This window comes from Hyaena hyaena, unplaced genomic scaffold (assembly GCF_003009895.1).
Source record: "Hyaena hyaena isolate Hyena2069 unplaced genomic scaffold, ASM300989v1 scaffold_5, whole genome shotgun sequence".
NCBI lineage: Eukaryota > Metazoa > Chordata > Mammalia > Carnivora > Hyaenidae > Hyaena > Hyaena hyaena.
The window spans coordinates 8,815,212-8,828,570 of record NW_024080637.1 but is presented as its reverse complement, the minus strand read 5'-3'; the positions used below and the strand labels follow the sequence as shown (position 1 = coordinate 8,828,570).

Here is a 13,359-nt window from a genome sequence, read left to right as displayed (position 1 = left end):
GCCCTCCCCTGCTCACGCTGTCTCTCTCTCTCTCTCCTAGAAATAAATAAAACATTAAAAAAAATTTTTTTTAAATCCTACAAATTAATAAAAAAGACAAAAGGAAAACCCAAAGAACACATACCAATTAGTAAAAAAGACAAAAGCATGCCTAAAAAGAGGGGCGCCTGGGTGGCTTAGTCGGTTGAGCGTCCGACTTTCGCTTAGGTCATGATCTCGCGGTTCGTGGGTTTGCACCCAGCGTCGGGCTCTGTGCTGACTGCCAGCTCAGAGCCTGGAGCCTGTTGTAGGCTGTGACTCCCTCTCTCTCTGGCCCTCCCCTGCTCACGCTGTCTCTCTCTCTCTCTCTCCTAGAAATAAATAAAACATTAAAAAAAAATTAAAAAAGAATGCCTAAAAAGAAAATGCACAAAGGATATGTATACTCAGTTCATATAAGAGGAAATAAGAATGGCAATAAATGTGACTAGGTTCTGATTCACAGTGATATCAGAAAATGCAGATTAAAACTCCAATCAAATAGTATTTTTATCACATTGCCAAGGATGTATAAAGTCTTATTATACCTTGTATTGGCTAGTGATTGGGGATGTAAGAACTTTCATATAGTACTGGTTGGGACATAAATCAGTACAACACTTAGGAAGCCATTTTGTAGTATTTAATAAAGTTGAAAGTATGCCCAACTCTACATAAAATTGGAACTCATTCCATTTCAGAGCATAGTCTTACTTTCTTATAGAAGTGTTACCAGGAGACATATACAGTAATGGTTATTGCTGGATTATTAAACAGGAAAAATGAAAAATAACCTAAATGTTAGAACTTATACATTGTGGAATGTGTATAAAATGGAAATACTATATAGCAGGTAAAATGTATATACATATTCTCAAAATGGATTGTGTGTATATGTACACATACATATATTCTTAGCATGGAAGGTATGCATATATACACACACACAACATGAACAAACCTCAAAACAGTATTTAGTGAAAAAAGCAAAGCAGATTGTTCACTGATCTATTACTATTACCTAGAATAATGTCTGAAAATTTAAAAAATATATGTTAAATCAATGAATGATGTTAAAGTAGGTCCTCCATGCAACAGCGTTTTGATGAGTGGGCTAGACCTCAGGCTTTCCTGTTTCCTTCTGTATTGTTGACCCTCTCTTTCCCCTCTAGATAATGTGGTCTTCAAGGGCAAAGATATAGTTTATTCCTGTTAATATTCCTTGGCTATTAATGTTCCTGGCCCAGAATAAGTATTTAATAAATTTATTGAAGTAATTAGTGAATGTTCCTTATTATAACAATGCCTGTTAAGAAAGGGCTTTGGATCAGGAATTCCAAGACCTGAATTTTCCTGCCTTTTAGTTGCAGGACCTTGGACAATTTTTTTTTTTTTTTAACTTCTCTGAGTCTCACTTTTTTAATTTCTAAAGAAGCATAATACCTATTCTGTCTGAATCTCAAAGGTCATATTTAAATGTGTCATATGAATGTAAGATAAGTTTCTAATATTTCAGCAGGGAAAGAAAGGATGTTGCTGTAGAGTTACTGTGGGAGTAGCTGTGCTGTGTATTCTTAGCACTGTGTACATTCCTTTTAGGAGCTGTGTGAACAGTTTGTGTCCCAGAGGAGTCATCATTTTTTTCTTATTAGCTTTAGATCCAGTTTACCAACCCAGTTTTCTCTTCTTGCAAAGGGAGATTGACCCTAAAATAGCCAGAATTCTGTTTTGTGGGATTTTTTTTTCCTAAGCCATGAGAGCAAAACTTTCTGTCTTTGGTACCAGAACTATGACTCGTATCTGTGGTATGTTTGTGTGTGTAAAGAAAGGAGAAGAGAGAACGTCAGGAAATTCATCTGGTTGCACTAGTCTTCAGCTCTAGTTACTTTCTGTCTGGAACGTGGATAGTGTGACCCTGAAGCAGCAGATTTCTTGGTGAGCCCAAAGTACTGATAACCTGAAATGTGGATCATCTCATATATTCAGAAGAGAAATCCTGAGAAGTAACTGAAAAACATATATATGTTTATTATTATGGTATGATGAGTCATAAAGCAGGCTGAAATAAAAACTTTGGTATTTTGATGGGTTAGCATAGTAAAGAACTTGTTTAACAGAAGAATATTATTCTATATGTGGATTAGCAAACAGAGTTTCGCTTTACCAAATGTAAAAAATAAGTAGCATACACTCAGATAAAGTGAGAGGATGGATGTTTGGTGGAAGAGAGCCGGGGGCAATTGGTAAACCTCAAGCTGTCCAACTGTAGAATTTGGTAGGAGATGAGAGGTGGGCAATGGAGAGTGATGGCACAAATCACTGAGGACATTGTAGGCTAGGCTATACCAGAGTGACCATATCCCCTAAACCAAGACACTCAAGAATAAAAGACCAGGACACTCTGTTCATTATTATGCGAGGACAACAGGAATAATTTGAAACTGTCCCAGGGAAACCAAGTCATATGGTCAGCTTATTTGAAGGTGAAGAAGAACCATTGATGTGGTTACATATCCTACAAGGAATGGGAGGTTAAGAAAAATTTAGGAGAGTTGGACAAATCTAAATAATATGTTGACTAGAAGGGAATGAGAGATGTGGGCCAGTTGCTAGATGAGGTTGTATAATTGAAAATGATTATTGTTGTTAAATAGGGTAAAGAATTTCAACATGTGTAAATGCTGTTTGGAAAGAACAGTAGTCAAAGAAGTTGAAAATTGGTAGAGTAAGAAATCTAAGGAACAGTAATTATCCACTGTGACAAGTGGGAAGGAAGCAAGAGTGGGTATAGATGCAGATTAATATTCAGGTGAGAGGGCATAGCAGGTCTAGAGTTTCTACCTGATGACTGCTAATGTTGTTGTTAGGGGTTCAAGGAAAGTAGAGAAGGTTTTAAATAGCTTCAGAGGACAGTGGGAGAGAGACCAAGGACAAGGATGTCCTCTGTGATCACTTACATTCAACATCGTCTGCTGTTCTAAGTGGCAGTCTTAAATCAGACATACACTGGCATTTCTAGCCAATGAATAAAGCAAGAAAAATAAATATAAGGTATAAGAATTGGAGTAGAGCAAATAAAACTTATTATTTGTAGCAACTTAATTGAATGTATAGAAGATTCAAAAGAATTTACAGATTTACTATTAGAGTTGATAAATGAAATTTAGCTTACTGGATTCAAGGTCACTATGCAAAAATAAATTGTATTTCAATATACTAGCAACTAATAACTAGAAAATGAATTTTTAAAAATAAAGAACACTTGCCATAGCATCAGAAACACAAATTACATAATAAACATTGATGAAAGGTGGACAAGACCTCTCCTCAGAAAACTATAAACATTGAAATTTAAAGAGACCTATATAATTGGCAATCCCAGTTCATTCCATCAGTATCTTAGTAAGTTTTTGTGTGTGTAACTTGTTCACCTGATTCACCCACTTCTGATTCCTGCCATCTCAGTCAACAAACAGACCCCAGTAGAAATGGTGACTTGTTCTCACCTGTTGGCTTAGGGGAACCTGGGCTTTAACTATGGTGCTGATATTGATTTATAACTTATAAAGGCCAAAAGAAAAAGGTTGGAGGATTTACTTTACCTGATATCCAAATGTAAAGGCTTCTAGAAGATAATGTAGGAGAGAATATTTTCATGGCCTTGAGATTGGGAAAAACTTCTTAATGAAAACACAGCCCAATCATAAAGTGTGAAATAAATACATTGTACTACACTAAAATTAAGAATTTTTCATGGACAACTTTATGAGAATACAAAGGCTGGCAACAGGGTGGGAGAAGATATTTGCCTAATTTATAACCAGAGAAGGGTTCATATCTAGGATATGTAAAAAGCTTTTATAGGTAATTAGACAATAATAATCCAGTCTTGTCACTATTTCACAAGAGAATATTCAAATAGCCACTTAAGACTCGTTAGTTATCAGGGAAATGAAATGTATATTAAACTCACTAAAAGATAACACTACTCACCTGCCAGAATGACTAAAGTACAACCATGTTAGTGAAGATGTGGAGCAGTTGAAACTTTTGTATACCATTCATTTGTCAGAGTATAATTGGCAAGTATAATTGGCTCAGCCACTTTTGAGAACTGTTTGACAGTATCTGTTACAATTGGCATGTGCAGGGGTGCCTGGTTGGATTAGTTGGTAGAGCATGTGACTCTTGATTTCAGCTCAGGTCATGGTTCCAGGGCTGTGGAATCGAGCCTCTCATCGGACTCTGCATTGAGCATGGAGCCACTTGGGATTCTCTCTCTCTCTCTTTCTCTCTCTCTCTCTCTCTCTCACCTGCCCTCCCTCCCTCTCTCTCCCCTCCCACCTCTCAAAAGTAAATAAATAAAGGGGCGCTTGGGTGGCTTACTCGGTTAAGCGTCCGACTTTCGCTTAGGTCATGATCTCGCAGTTCGTGGGTTCGGGCCCCGCGTCGGGTTCTGTGCTGACTGCCAGCTCAGAGCCTGGAGCCTATTTCAGAGTCTTTGTCTCCTCTCTCTCTGACCCTCCCTGCTCACTCTGTCTCTCTCTCTCTCTCCTAGAAATAAAAAAAAAAAGTAAATAAATAAATAACAATTAAAAATTTAAGAAAATAAAATTGGCAAGTAGAGATCCTATGACCTAGCAAATTCACTCCTAGGCTTATACCTAATAGAAATATAAGTATATGTTTAATGAGAGAGATAAATAAGAATGCCATGGCAACACGATCCTTTGAATCAAAAACAGAGACAATGTAACTGTCTATAATGGGACTGTAAATAAATTGTGGAAAATTCATACAAAGGGATACTATATGTAGCAATAAAAATGAAAAAACTACTGCTATATACAATAGCATTGATGAATTTCACAAACATTATATTGAATGAAAGAAGCCAGACACAAAAGAAAATATATTGCAGGAGTCCATTTGTATAAAGTTCAAAGACAGACAAAAATAATTTGTAATGTTGGAAATAAAGATAGTATTACTTTCGGGACAGAGGGTGGGGCTAATGATTAAGAAAGGTTACAAAAGGAGCTTCTTTTCACTGAGCTTATAGGGTTATGATTTATGTATATGTCACCTTTCAATATAAAGTTGTTTTCAAATGATGAATATGAAATATGTATATATGCCTGGGTCACTGAAAATATTTATTGTGATTTAGGTCTCTATGATGACAAGGTCTAGGGCAACACTCACTGTCCAGTAGAAATTTTTGCAATTATTAAAATGTTCTGTATCTGTACTTAGTTTCGTAGCCACTAACCACATGTAGTGGCTATTGAGCACTTGAAATGTGACTGAGTAACTTACCTTTAAATTTTACTTAATTTTAATAAATAAAATTTAAATAAAAATGTGTGACTAAATGGCTGTTTTGGGTAGTGCAAGTGTAGGATATTGCCTTTGGGAATGAGTGACTGAAGGAGAATGACAGTGAAGTTTATTTGAGTTGAACAAATCAGGAAACTGAGATGTCAGAATGTCAAATGAGTTGTACATCTGTATGTTGAAAGATGTTCAGGGTAATGGCAAGACCCATTTGGACTGGGAGATTGTTAGCTATCTTCCAGAGTCTTCAAGGAAGCATTTAGACAGAGGAGGGATAAAGTATACGGGGCCAGGAAAGAATACTTTCTCCTGTATAGGTCGTCAAAGGTATTTAGGTTAACTTCAGCTCAGATAATGATCTCACAGTTCGTGAGTTCCAGCCCCAGCTCAGAGCCTGGAGCCTGCTTCAGATCTATGTCTTGCTCTCTCTGTCCTCCTCCCTGCTCACACTGTGTCTCTTTCTCTCAAAAATAAATATTTAAAAGAAAAATTTTTAAATTTTGATTCTGGGGGCACCTGGGTGGCTCAGTCGGTTAAGTCCAGGTCATGATCTCGAGGTTCATGATGAGTTCAAGCTGACAGCTCAGAACCTGGAGCCTGCTTTGGATTCTGTGTTTGCACTCTGTCTGTCTCTCTTTCTCTCTCAAAGTTAAATAAACATTAAAAATTTTTTAAAAAGAAGCTCCTTTGTGAAATAGGAGGTTGTAGCTAGGGGGACATGTGGGGTTTTGCTTTGGTTTCATAAATGGTCAGTAGTTGAGCTTGAGAAAGGACATAAAATGTGAAATTAATTGGTGTGTTTGGTTCCCCCCCTCAGTGTATGGAAGAAATCTTGGGACTCAGTACATACAGTGCCTCTGTTTGTGGTAAAGAGGAAGGGGCTAGTTATTTGATAAGAGTGTAAAGGGTAGTTGAGCCAGATTTTGAACAGTCTTGATTGGTATTATGAAGAAATGTTGACTTTATCTCTTAGTTCCTAGAGACCCAAGGAAGGTTTTAAATATCTTTTTCTCTTGTGAGAGTCTGTGCTTTAGAAATATTACTCTGGCAATAGCAAAAGACTGGACTAATAAGGAAGCTGGACTGAAGGGAGACAGACTGACTGCCTTATCAAGCAGTCATGTAGTGATGAGAGCCTGAATTTGGGTGTTGGCAATTTATAGATGGAGAAGAGTTGACATAGTTGAGATTATAGTTCATTGGTGGAATGAGCACAACTTGTGGGGGTGGAATGAAGGAGGACATATGTAGAACCTAGAGGTTTCCATCTGTGAGTTGACCAGGTAAAATGGTAATTTACATTAAGGGATCTAAAAGAAAGAACAGACATTTGTGATCGGGGTGATTTATAACAGCTTTGTTGAGATATAATTCACATACAATGCAATTCACCCATTTAAAGTATACAGTTCAGTGCTTTAGTATATTCACAGAGTCCTGCAACCATTTCCACAATCAATTTTAGAATGTTTTCAGTAAGAAACCCATACCCATTAGCAGTCACTTTCTATTTTACCCCAATTCTTCCTCTGCCCACAACCCTAGGCAAATATTAATATACTGTTTCTCTCTATGAATTTGCCTATTTTGGACATTTCATATAAATGGAATTATACCATATGATCCTTTGTGACTAGCTTCTTTCACTTAGCATAATGTTTTCAAAGTTCATCCATGTAGAGATAATTTTTTGCCTTGTACTATACTCACCTCTGCATGTTTTATCTCCTTCTCTAAAATACAAGTGCCTTGAAGGCAGGAACTGTTGTTATATCTTCCAGAGCTGTATCTAGCACATATTTTTGTATTTAGTTATGGCTTAGCAAATATGTGATACATCTAACTCAGTTAACCGGAATGATCCACTCCCACACTTGATTATCCACTGATGTGTGTTTATATTTGCTGACATGAAATAAGTAGGTATCCTGCCATCAGTTCTGGTACTGACATTTGTTCTTTGTGTAACCTCATTTGGGTAAGTCATTATACTCTGAGGAGATACTTTTCTTATCTGAAAATGGGGATAACAATCCTAACTGAATCCGAAACTGAAAAAATAGGATAATTCAGGTTGATGGGATTTGAGTATAGTTGGGGTTTATCCAGATAGCCTCTGAGAAGAGATTTAATAAATGTTTGGCTCTGTTGCCTAATCCTCTTGTGATAGGAGTAGCCTTTTTTCATGAGATTAGGTATTTTGGCCCCTTTGTTTTCAACCCCCATTTTCAAAGTCCTGCTTTTGTCTGTGGTATACTGCTACTTTTGTCACCATCCTGGGACATTTTGCCTATCTCATGTTCTCTAGCTTTTCTCTCTGGCGTACTTTAGATGCTTATTTCTTTTTTTTTCTTTTTTCCTAGGAGAGAGAGAGAGACAGTGTGAGTAGGGGAGGGTCAGAGAGAGAGGGAGACACAGACTCTGCAACAGGCTCCAGGCTCTGAGCTGGCAGTCAGCAGAGCCTGATGCGGGCTCAAACCCACGGACTGTGAGATCATGACCTGAGCTGAAGTCGGATGCCCAACCGACTGAGCCACCCAGGTGCCCCTAGATGCTTATTTCTTAAGGACACTGATCAGTTATACTCCCTGTTTTGAGTAGCTTCCTTTCTCTTAATTCCTGTTGTCTTAATGAGCTGCTGCTTGAGGTTGAAGACAAACAAGTAAATGATTAAAACCCAGCCTATCCACTTTCTTGATACAAACAGCTTATAAATGCGTTCCCCACCTCCCCTGTCTTTGGAGAGTTGTTCATGCTTTTATTTAGAAAACACAGATTGGATGTGTACTTGAGGGTCAAGTATCAAAATAAATAATTTAGTCCTTGACTTCCAAGATCTCATGACACTTCAGTGGGAGGAGGCAGACATATGAACAGATAATTACAACAGAAAGCGGAAAGTGCAGTTGCACAGCCATGTACAAGTGGAAGCATACTGGGAAGAATTGATTGGGGTAGTGTTTTGAAGCAAGTGTCACCTGACATTTCTGCACCAAGAAGTGTAACACAGAAGCCTCCTGCTGAAGAGGACCTGCATTCTTTGACCTCACAACAACTGGGTGAGGTGGAGGTTTCTGACCCCTCAATTTTAGGGTATTCAAAGCTCAGAAGGGCTCAGTGACTGACTGTTAAACACAGATTCTAGACTCAGCTTCTGTGTTTGTCCCCTCCCCCCTCACCATAACCATGCTTATGCAAGGATAGAAGGTAGCCATGCAGAGCACTATAGTGCCCTCCTTTTGTTCTTCCTCCCTAAGCAAAAGTAGGGTCTCAGATTCCCCTTTTCTGTGTCTAGCTCATTGCCAGTGTCTTCGGTGTATTAAGCATTCCAGGGCTGTAGCAGTAGTGAATATTGCTGATGTCATTGTTTGCCTTATTGAGATTTTGCTCTTTGTTTCACAGGGAGCTGTGATTGGTATAGACGATGAGGACGACAGCACCTTCACAATAACTGTTGATCAGAAAACCTTCCATTTCCAGGGTGAGCTGAAAGAAGAGATTCTCTCTCTTCACAATCCCAACTGCTTCTTTCCTTCTCTTTTGGGTTGTTTGCTGGATGACTTGAATGGTTTTGCAACTGATCCTGCATGAATGAGTGCACAGGAACGTTCTGGATGAAGTGGTGCTGCAGGTTAGGCAGGGATTTGTATCTGCAGTGGATACAGATCTATTTGAAACGACTGTGGATCTGGCTGCAATTGGAGATTAAAAATTTAAAGGATAAAAATCAGTGAAGGGAGAGAGTAATGGGCTGCTGCTGCTGCTGGCTTGTGTTTACAGAAGGTTGCTGATCTTCTTTATCGAGGAGTATGGTTCTGCTTCTGCATGAAGAGTCTAAAGGCTGATTGTGAAGGTTGCAGTGTTTGTGTAAAACTCAAAATGTAAATGAAATTGAAGCTAGTGGCAACCTTTGGCTTAAAGGTTTTGCTTTGCTTCAAGAACTGCAAGTTTGCATTCATTTCATCTGTATTTCTGTGTCTTGTCTGCTAGCTGTCATTTCACTGCTGTTATCCTTTTTATAGTTAATAACACCAATGCCATCTGCCACTGCTATGTTTCGGCATTGCATGCTATGGTTCACCGGTAGAAAGGGTAAGGTACTGTATGATCGTTCTCATTTCATCTTGCTTTGAAAACTCTAAAACAGCAAATAAAAGTCGATTTTAATGATGCTGTCCTAATGTACCTCTCATCAATTAGGAATGTCTATTAGCTTTGTTACTAATGTTTTTGTCATTTTGCCTATCCAGAGTAACGTCTGTTTTATATTAAAGCAGTCCATGGAACTTAGAAATGAGAAGCTTTGGAGATGTTAGCAGTTTGTCTGAGCTGCAGGTGACAATGCACTGTGATAGATGCTAGGTGTACCAGTGTAAATAAGTATATTAAATAAATTGATAGCTTAAAGATGTTTTGAGATATGGAGTCAAACAGTGACTGGTTATATTATATGAGGTGTTGAAACAGTTATTTTCCTTCCATGTTAGAATAGTATATTGAAGTTATTTTTCTTTATTGTCTTGTTGAAGAAATTGACACATAGAAATGAAAGATGCGGCTTATATAGGATAAAGACAAACCAACATAACTCAATAGTGATATTTCTAATGCTTTTAGGAAAAAGCATCCTTAAAATATTTATTGCATTTGTTCATACTCTTTATTCAGAGCTGCTTAACTAATAATGCTTTCTGAAATTTTCCACTGCATTTAACTTTATAAAACATTTTAAATCTTGTTATGAAAGCCCAGGGCCTTTATTTTTAGGTAGAATATATAATGTTGCTCATAAACTAAAGTAAATAACACCCCCACACTAAAACTCTTTACTTAAATGAATATGAATACTTTAATGTGTTTCAAGTAATAGCTGCTGGCTGCAGGTGAAGGCTGCAGTATAGAATTTTCTCTTCTGCAGTTATTAAGGAGATACCTCCTTTGGACTTTCAGAAGCTGTATTGTTTGCCTGTTTAAGGGAGAGGAGACTCAGACCTCTAGAGTAAGGGTACCTGTACCTTCTAACTTACTTTTAAATTATTTATGTTTGATAGTCCCATATTTCTGTGGCTTGCTTGCACAATAAGCAATTCCTTTAATTCTTTTATTGATTTAATGACAAGTGTAAGAGTTATATGTATTTTTAAATGAATTCTTAGCTCTGGGACTGTCAACTTGATTAGTTTTTTCTACCCTAATAGTAATGGGAGCTTCAGACAATATGAGATTATCTGGCTTTTGTAAAGAACTCAGCAGGATTCCCTATATTCTGTATATTCTTGGCAGTAATGAGAGTATTTCACGTAGATCCCTTCTCATAAGAAATTCTCTGAAAATTTGGTAAAAAGTTCTCAAAGTCTGATAGATTCTGTATTCTTGATTAGAATTGAAAACAAGTTTGGCTGATATGTATTTGTATATGTTTAAGTGTGTTGAAGTTTTTATTTAATTTACCAGAATTTTTTAAAGCAAATAAGTATCAGTTGATGCATCTATAAAGCAAATTCTACTTACTATCGGCTATTAAAGGGAAAACTAGAATTTGTTGAGATACATTCATTTATTCAACATCCATTTTAAGGTCTGGGGTTACAGTAGTGAACAAATCAGATAAAATTCCTTACCTCTTCCATTCTGGTAGATATAAGTCAATAAGATATAAGTAACATATATGTTAGTAAAATATAAGTAAATAAGACAGTACTAAGTCCTGGGGAGAAGAAAATAAAGCAGGAGAGGAGAAAATGAAATACAAGTGAGGTTGTGTATGTAGGGACGGAGGTGCTGAAATTTGAGAGTGGCCAGGGAAAGACTCATTGACATGGTGTCCTTTGGTGAAAGACCTGAAGGAAGTGAGGAGACAAGCTTTAAGGCTTTATTGGGGTTGGTGATGGGGAGTACATCATGCCTAGGCAGAGGGAATAAGAAGTGCAAAAGAATGTGTCTGCCATATTTGAGGAATAGCAGGGAGCCCAGCTCTGATTGGAGTGCACATAATCATGGGGGAGGGTAATGGGAAATGAGGTCTATGAGGTAACAGAGAAGCTGGTCATGTGAGGCCTCATGTGTTTTAGTAAGGATGCTGAATTTTACTGAGAAGCCATTGTAGGGTTTTGAGCAGAGGAGTAACATGATGTGATTTTTTTTAAATGTTTTTTTATTTATTTCTGAGAGAGAGAGAGAGAGGCAGCATGAGCAGGGGAGGGTCAGAGAGAGAGGGAGACACAGAATCTGAAGCAGGCTTCAGGCTCTGAGCAAGCTGCCAGCACAGAACCTGACGCGGGGCTTGAACCCACGAACTGTGGGATCATGACCTGAGCCGAAGTCGGATGCTTAATGGACTGAGCCACCCAGGCGCCCCCATGATGTGATTTTTTTAATAGTATCAGCGTGACCACTTTGTTGAGAATAAAATGCAAGAGGTAGGGACAGAAGCAGGGAAAATAGTTAGGCTGTTGTAATCCAGAGAGGTGATGGTAGCTCCCACGTGGTAGCACTGGGGATAGGGAGGCAGTGACAGATGGTTGAATTATGTATGTGTGTTTAATCAACTTTATCGAGGTATAATTAATATATAATAAAATGTACACATTATGAAGTTCAATGAGTATTGACAAACATTACTCATAACTGCTACCACAATCAAGATATTGAACATTTTTGTCACTCAAAAGATTTCCTTTCTTTGTTCAGTCTCCACTTTCAGCCGCTGGCCCCAGGCAACCACTGATCTACTTTCTGTCATTATAGATTTTTCTTTTGGAGAGTTTCACACAAATGGAATCATACATTATGTCCTCTCTTTTGTCTGGTTTTATTTTAGCTCAGCACAAATGTCTTTTTTTAAGTTTATTTTATTTATAAACATATACAAATAAGTTTATGTTTAATATATAAACAGGGATGCGGGGTGCAAACAGAGGGAGAGAGAATCCCAGGCAGGCTCCACACTGGCAGCGTGGAGCCTGATGTGGGGCTCAAACTCATGAACCATGAGATCATGACCTGAGCCGAAATTCAGAGTCAGACGCTTAACCGAATGAGCCATCCAGGCACCCCACATAATACTTTTAATATATATCTATGTTGTTACATGCACTGGTAGCTTGTTCCTTTTATATTGTTAGGTAATTGTCATATGATGACTATATTTTAAAGGTTAAACTACAGCATGTGAGAGAAAGGAGTCTAGGTTGAAACCAAGATTTTTGGCTTGGCATGAGAATGGAGTTGCCTTTAACTGGGGTAGAGAAAATTGCCAGAGGAACTAGTTTGGAGAGAGGATGTGGGCATCAGGAACTTATTAGCCTTGGACATGTTTATTTATTTATTTTAATTTTTTTATGTCTTTATTTTATTTTGAGAGACAGAGAGCGAGTGGGGAGGGGCAGAGAGAGAGAGGGAGACACAGAATCTGAAGACAGGCTCCAGGCTCTGAGCTGTCAGCACAGAGCCCAATGTGGGGCTCGAACCCACGGACTGTGAGATCATGACCTGAGCCGAAGTTGGACACTTAACCGACTGAGCCACCCAGGTGCCCCAACCTTGGACATGTTTATAAACAAGTTCTAGATACGTATCAGACATCCAGATGGAGATGTCATGTAGGCACTTGAAATGTTGAGTTCAGGAGAAGAGTTCATCCTGAAGAAATAGATTTGGGAGTCATTGGCATATAGATGGTATTCAGAGCCAGAAGAACTTAGGAGTAAGTGTAGAGAGAAAAGAGAGGTCCAAGGAATGAGCCCTGGAATACTCCAACCATTGCTTATAGGGCACAGAGCTGAGGTAAAACTAGCAAAAGAGATTGAAAAGAAGCAGTGAAAAAGGAGGAGGAAAACCAAGTGAATGTAGTACCCTAGAAGCCAAGAGACTGTTTCTACAAAGGGGAGAGGCGTCAGCAACTGTGTCAGATGCTCCTGATAGATCAAGTAAGTTGAGGGATATGCAGTGATCAGAGGACTTCTAACAATTAGGAGTTCACTGACAACCTTGAGAAGAACAATT

General features: G+C 38.2%; 1 protein-coding gene across 1 annotated transcript in view; it reads left to right on the top strand.

Moving 5' to 3' along the window:
• OSBPL9 (oxysterol binding protein like 9) overlaps nucleotides 1-13,359 on the top strand; it is a 177,717-nt gene that overhangs the window by 57,488 nt on the left and 106,870 nt on the right. The window contains exon 3 of the mRNA XM_039238149.1: nucleotides 8,758-8,836. Within this exon, the coding sequence (XP_039094080.1) occupies nucleotides 8,758-8,836 (79 nt within the window). The remainder of the gene's footprint in view (nucleotides 1-8,757; nucleotides 8,837-13,359) is intronic.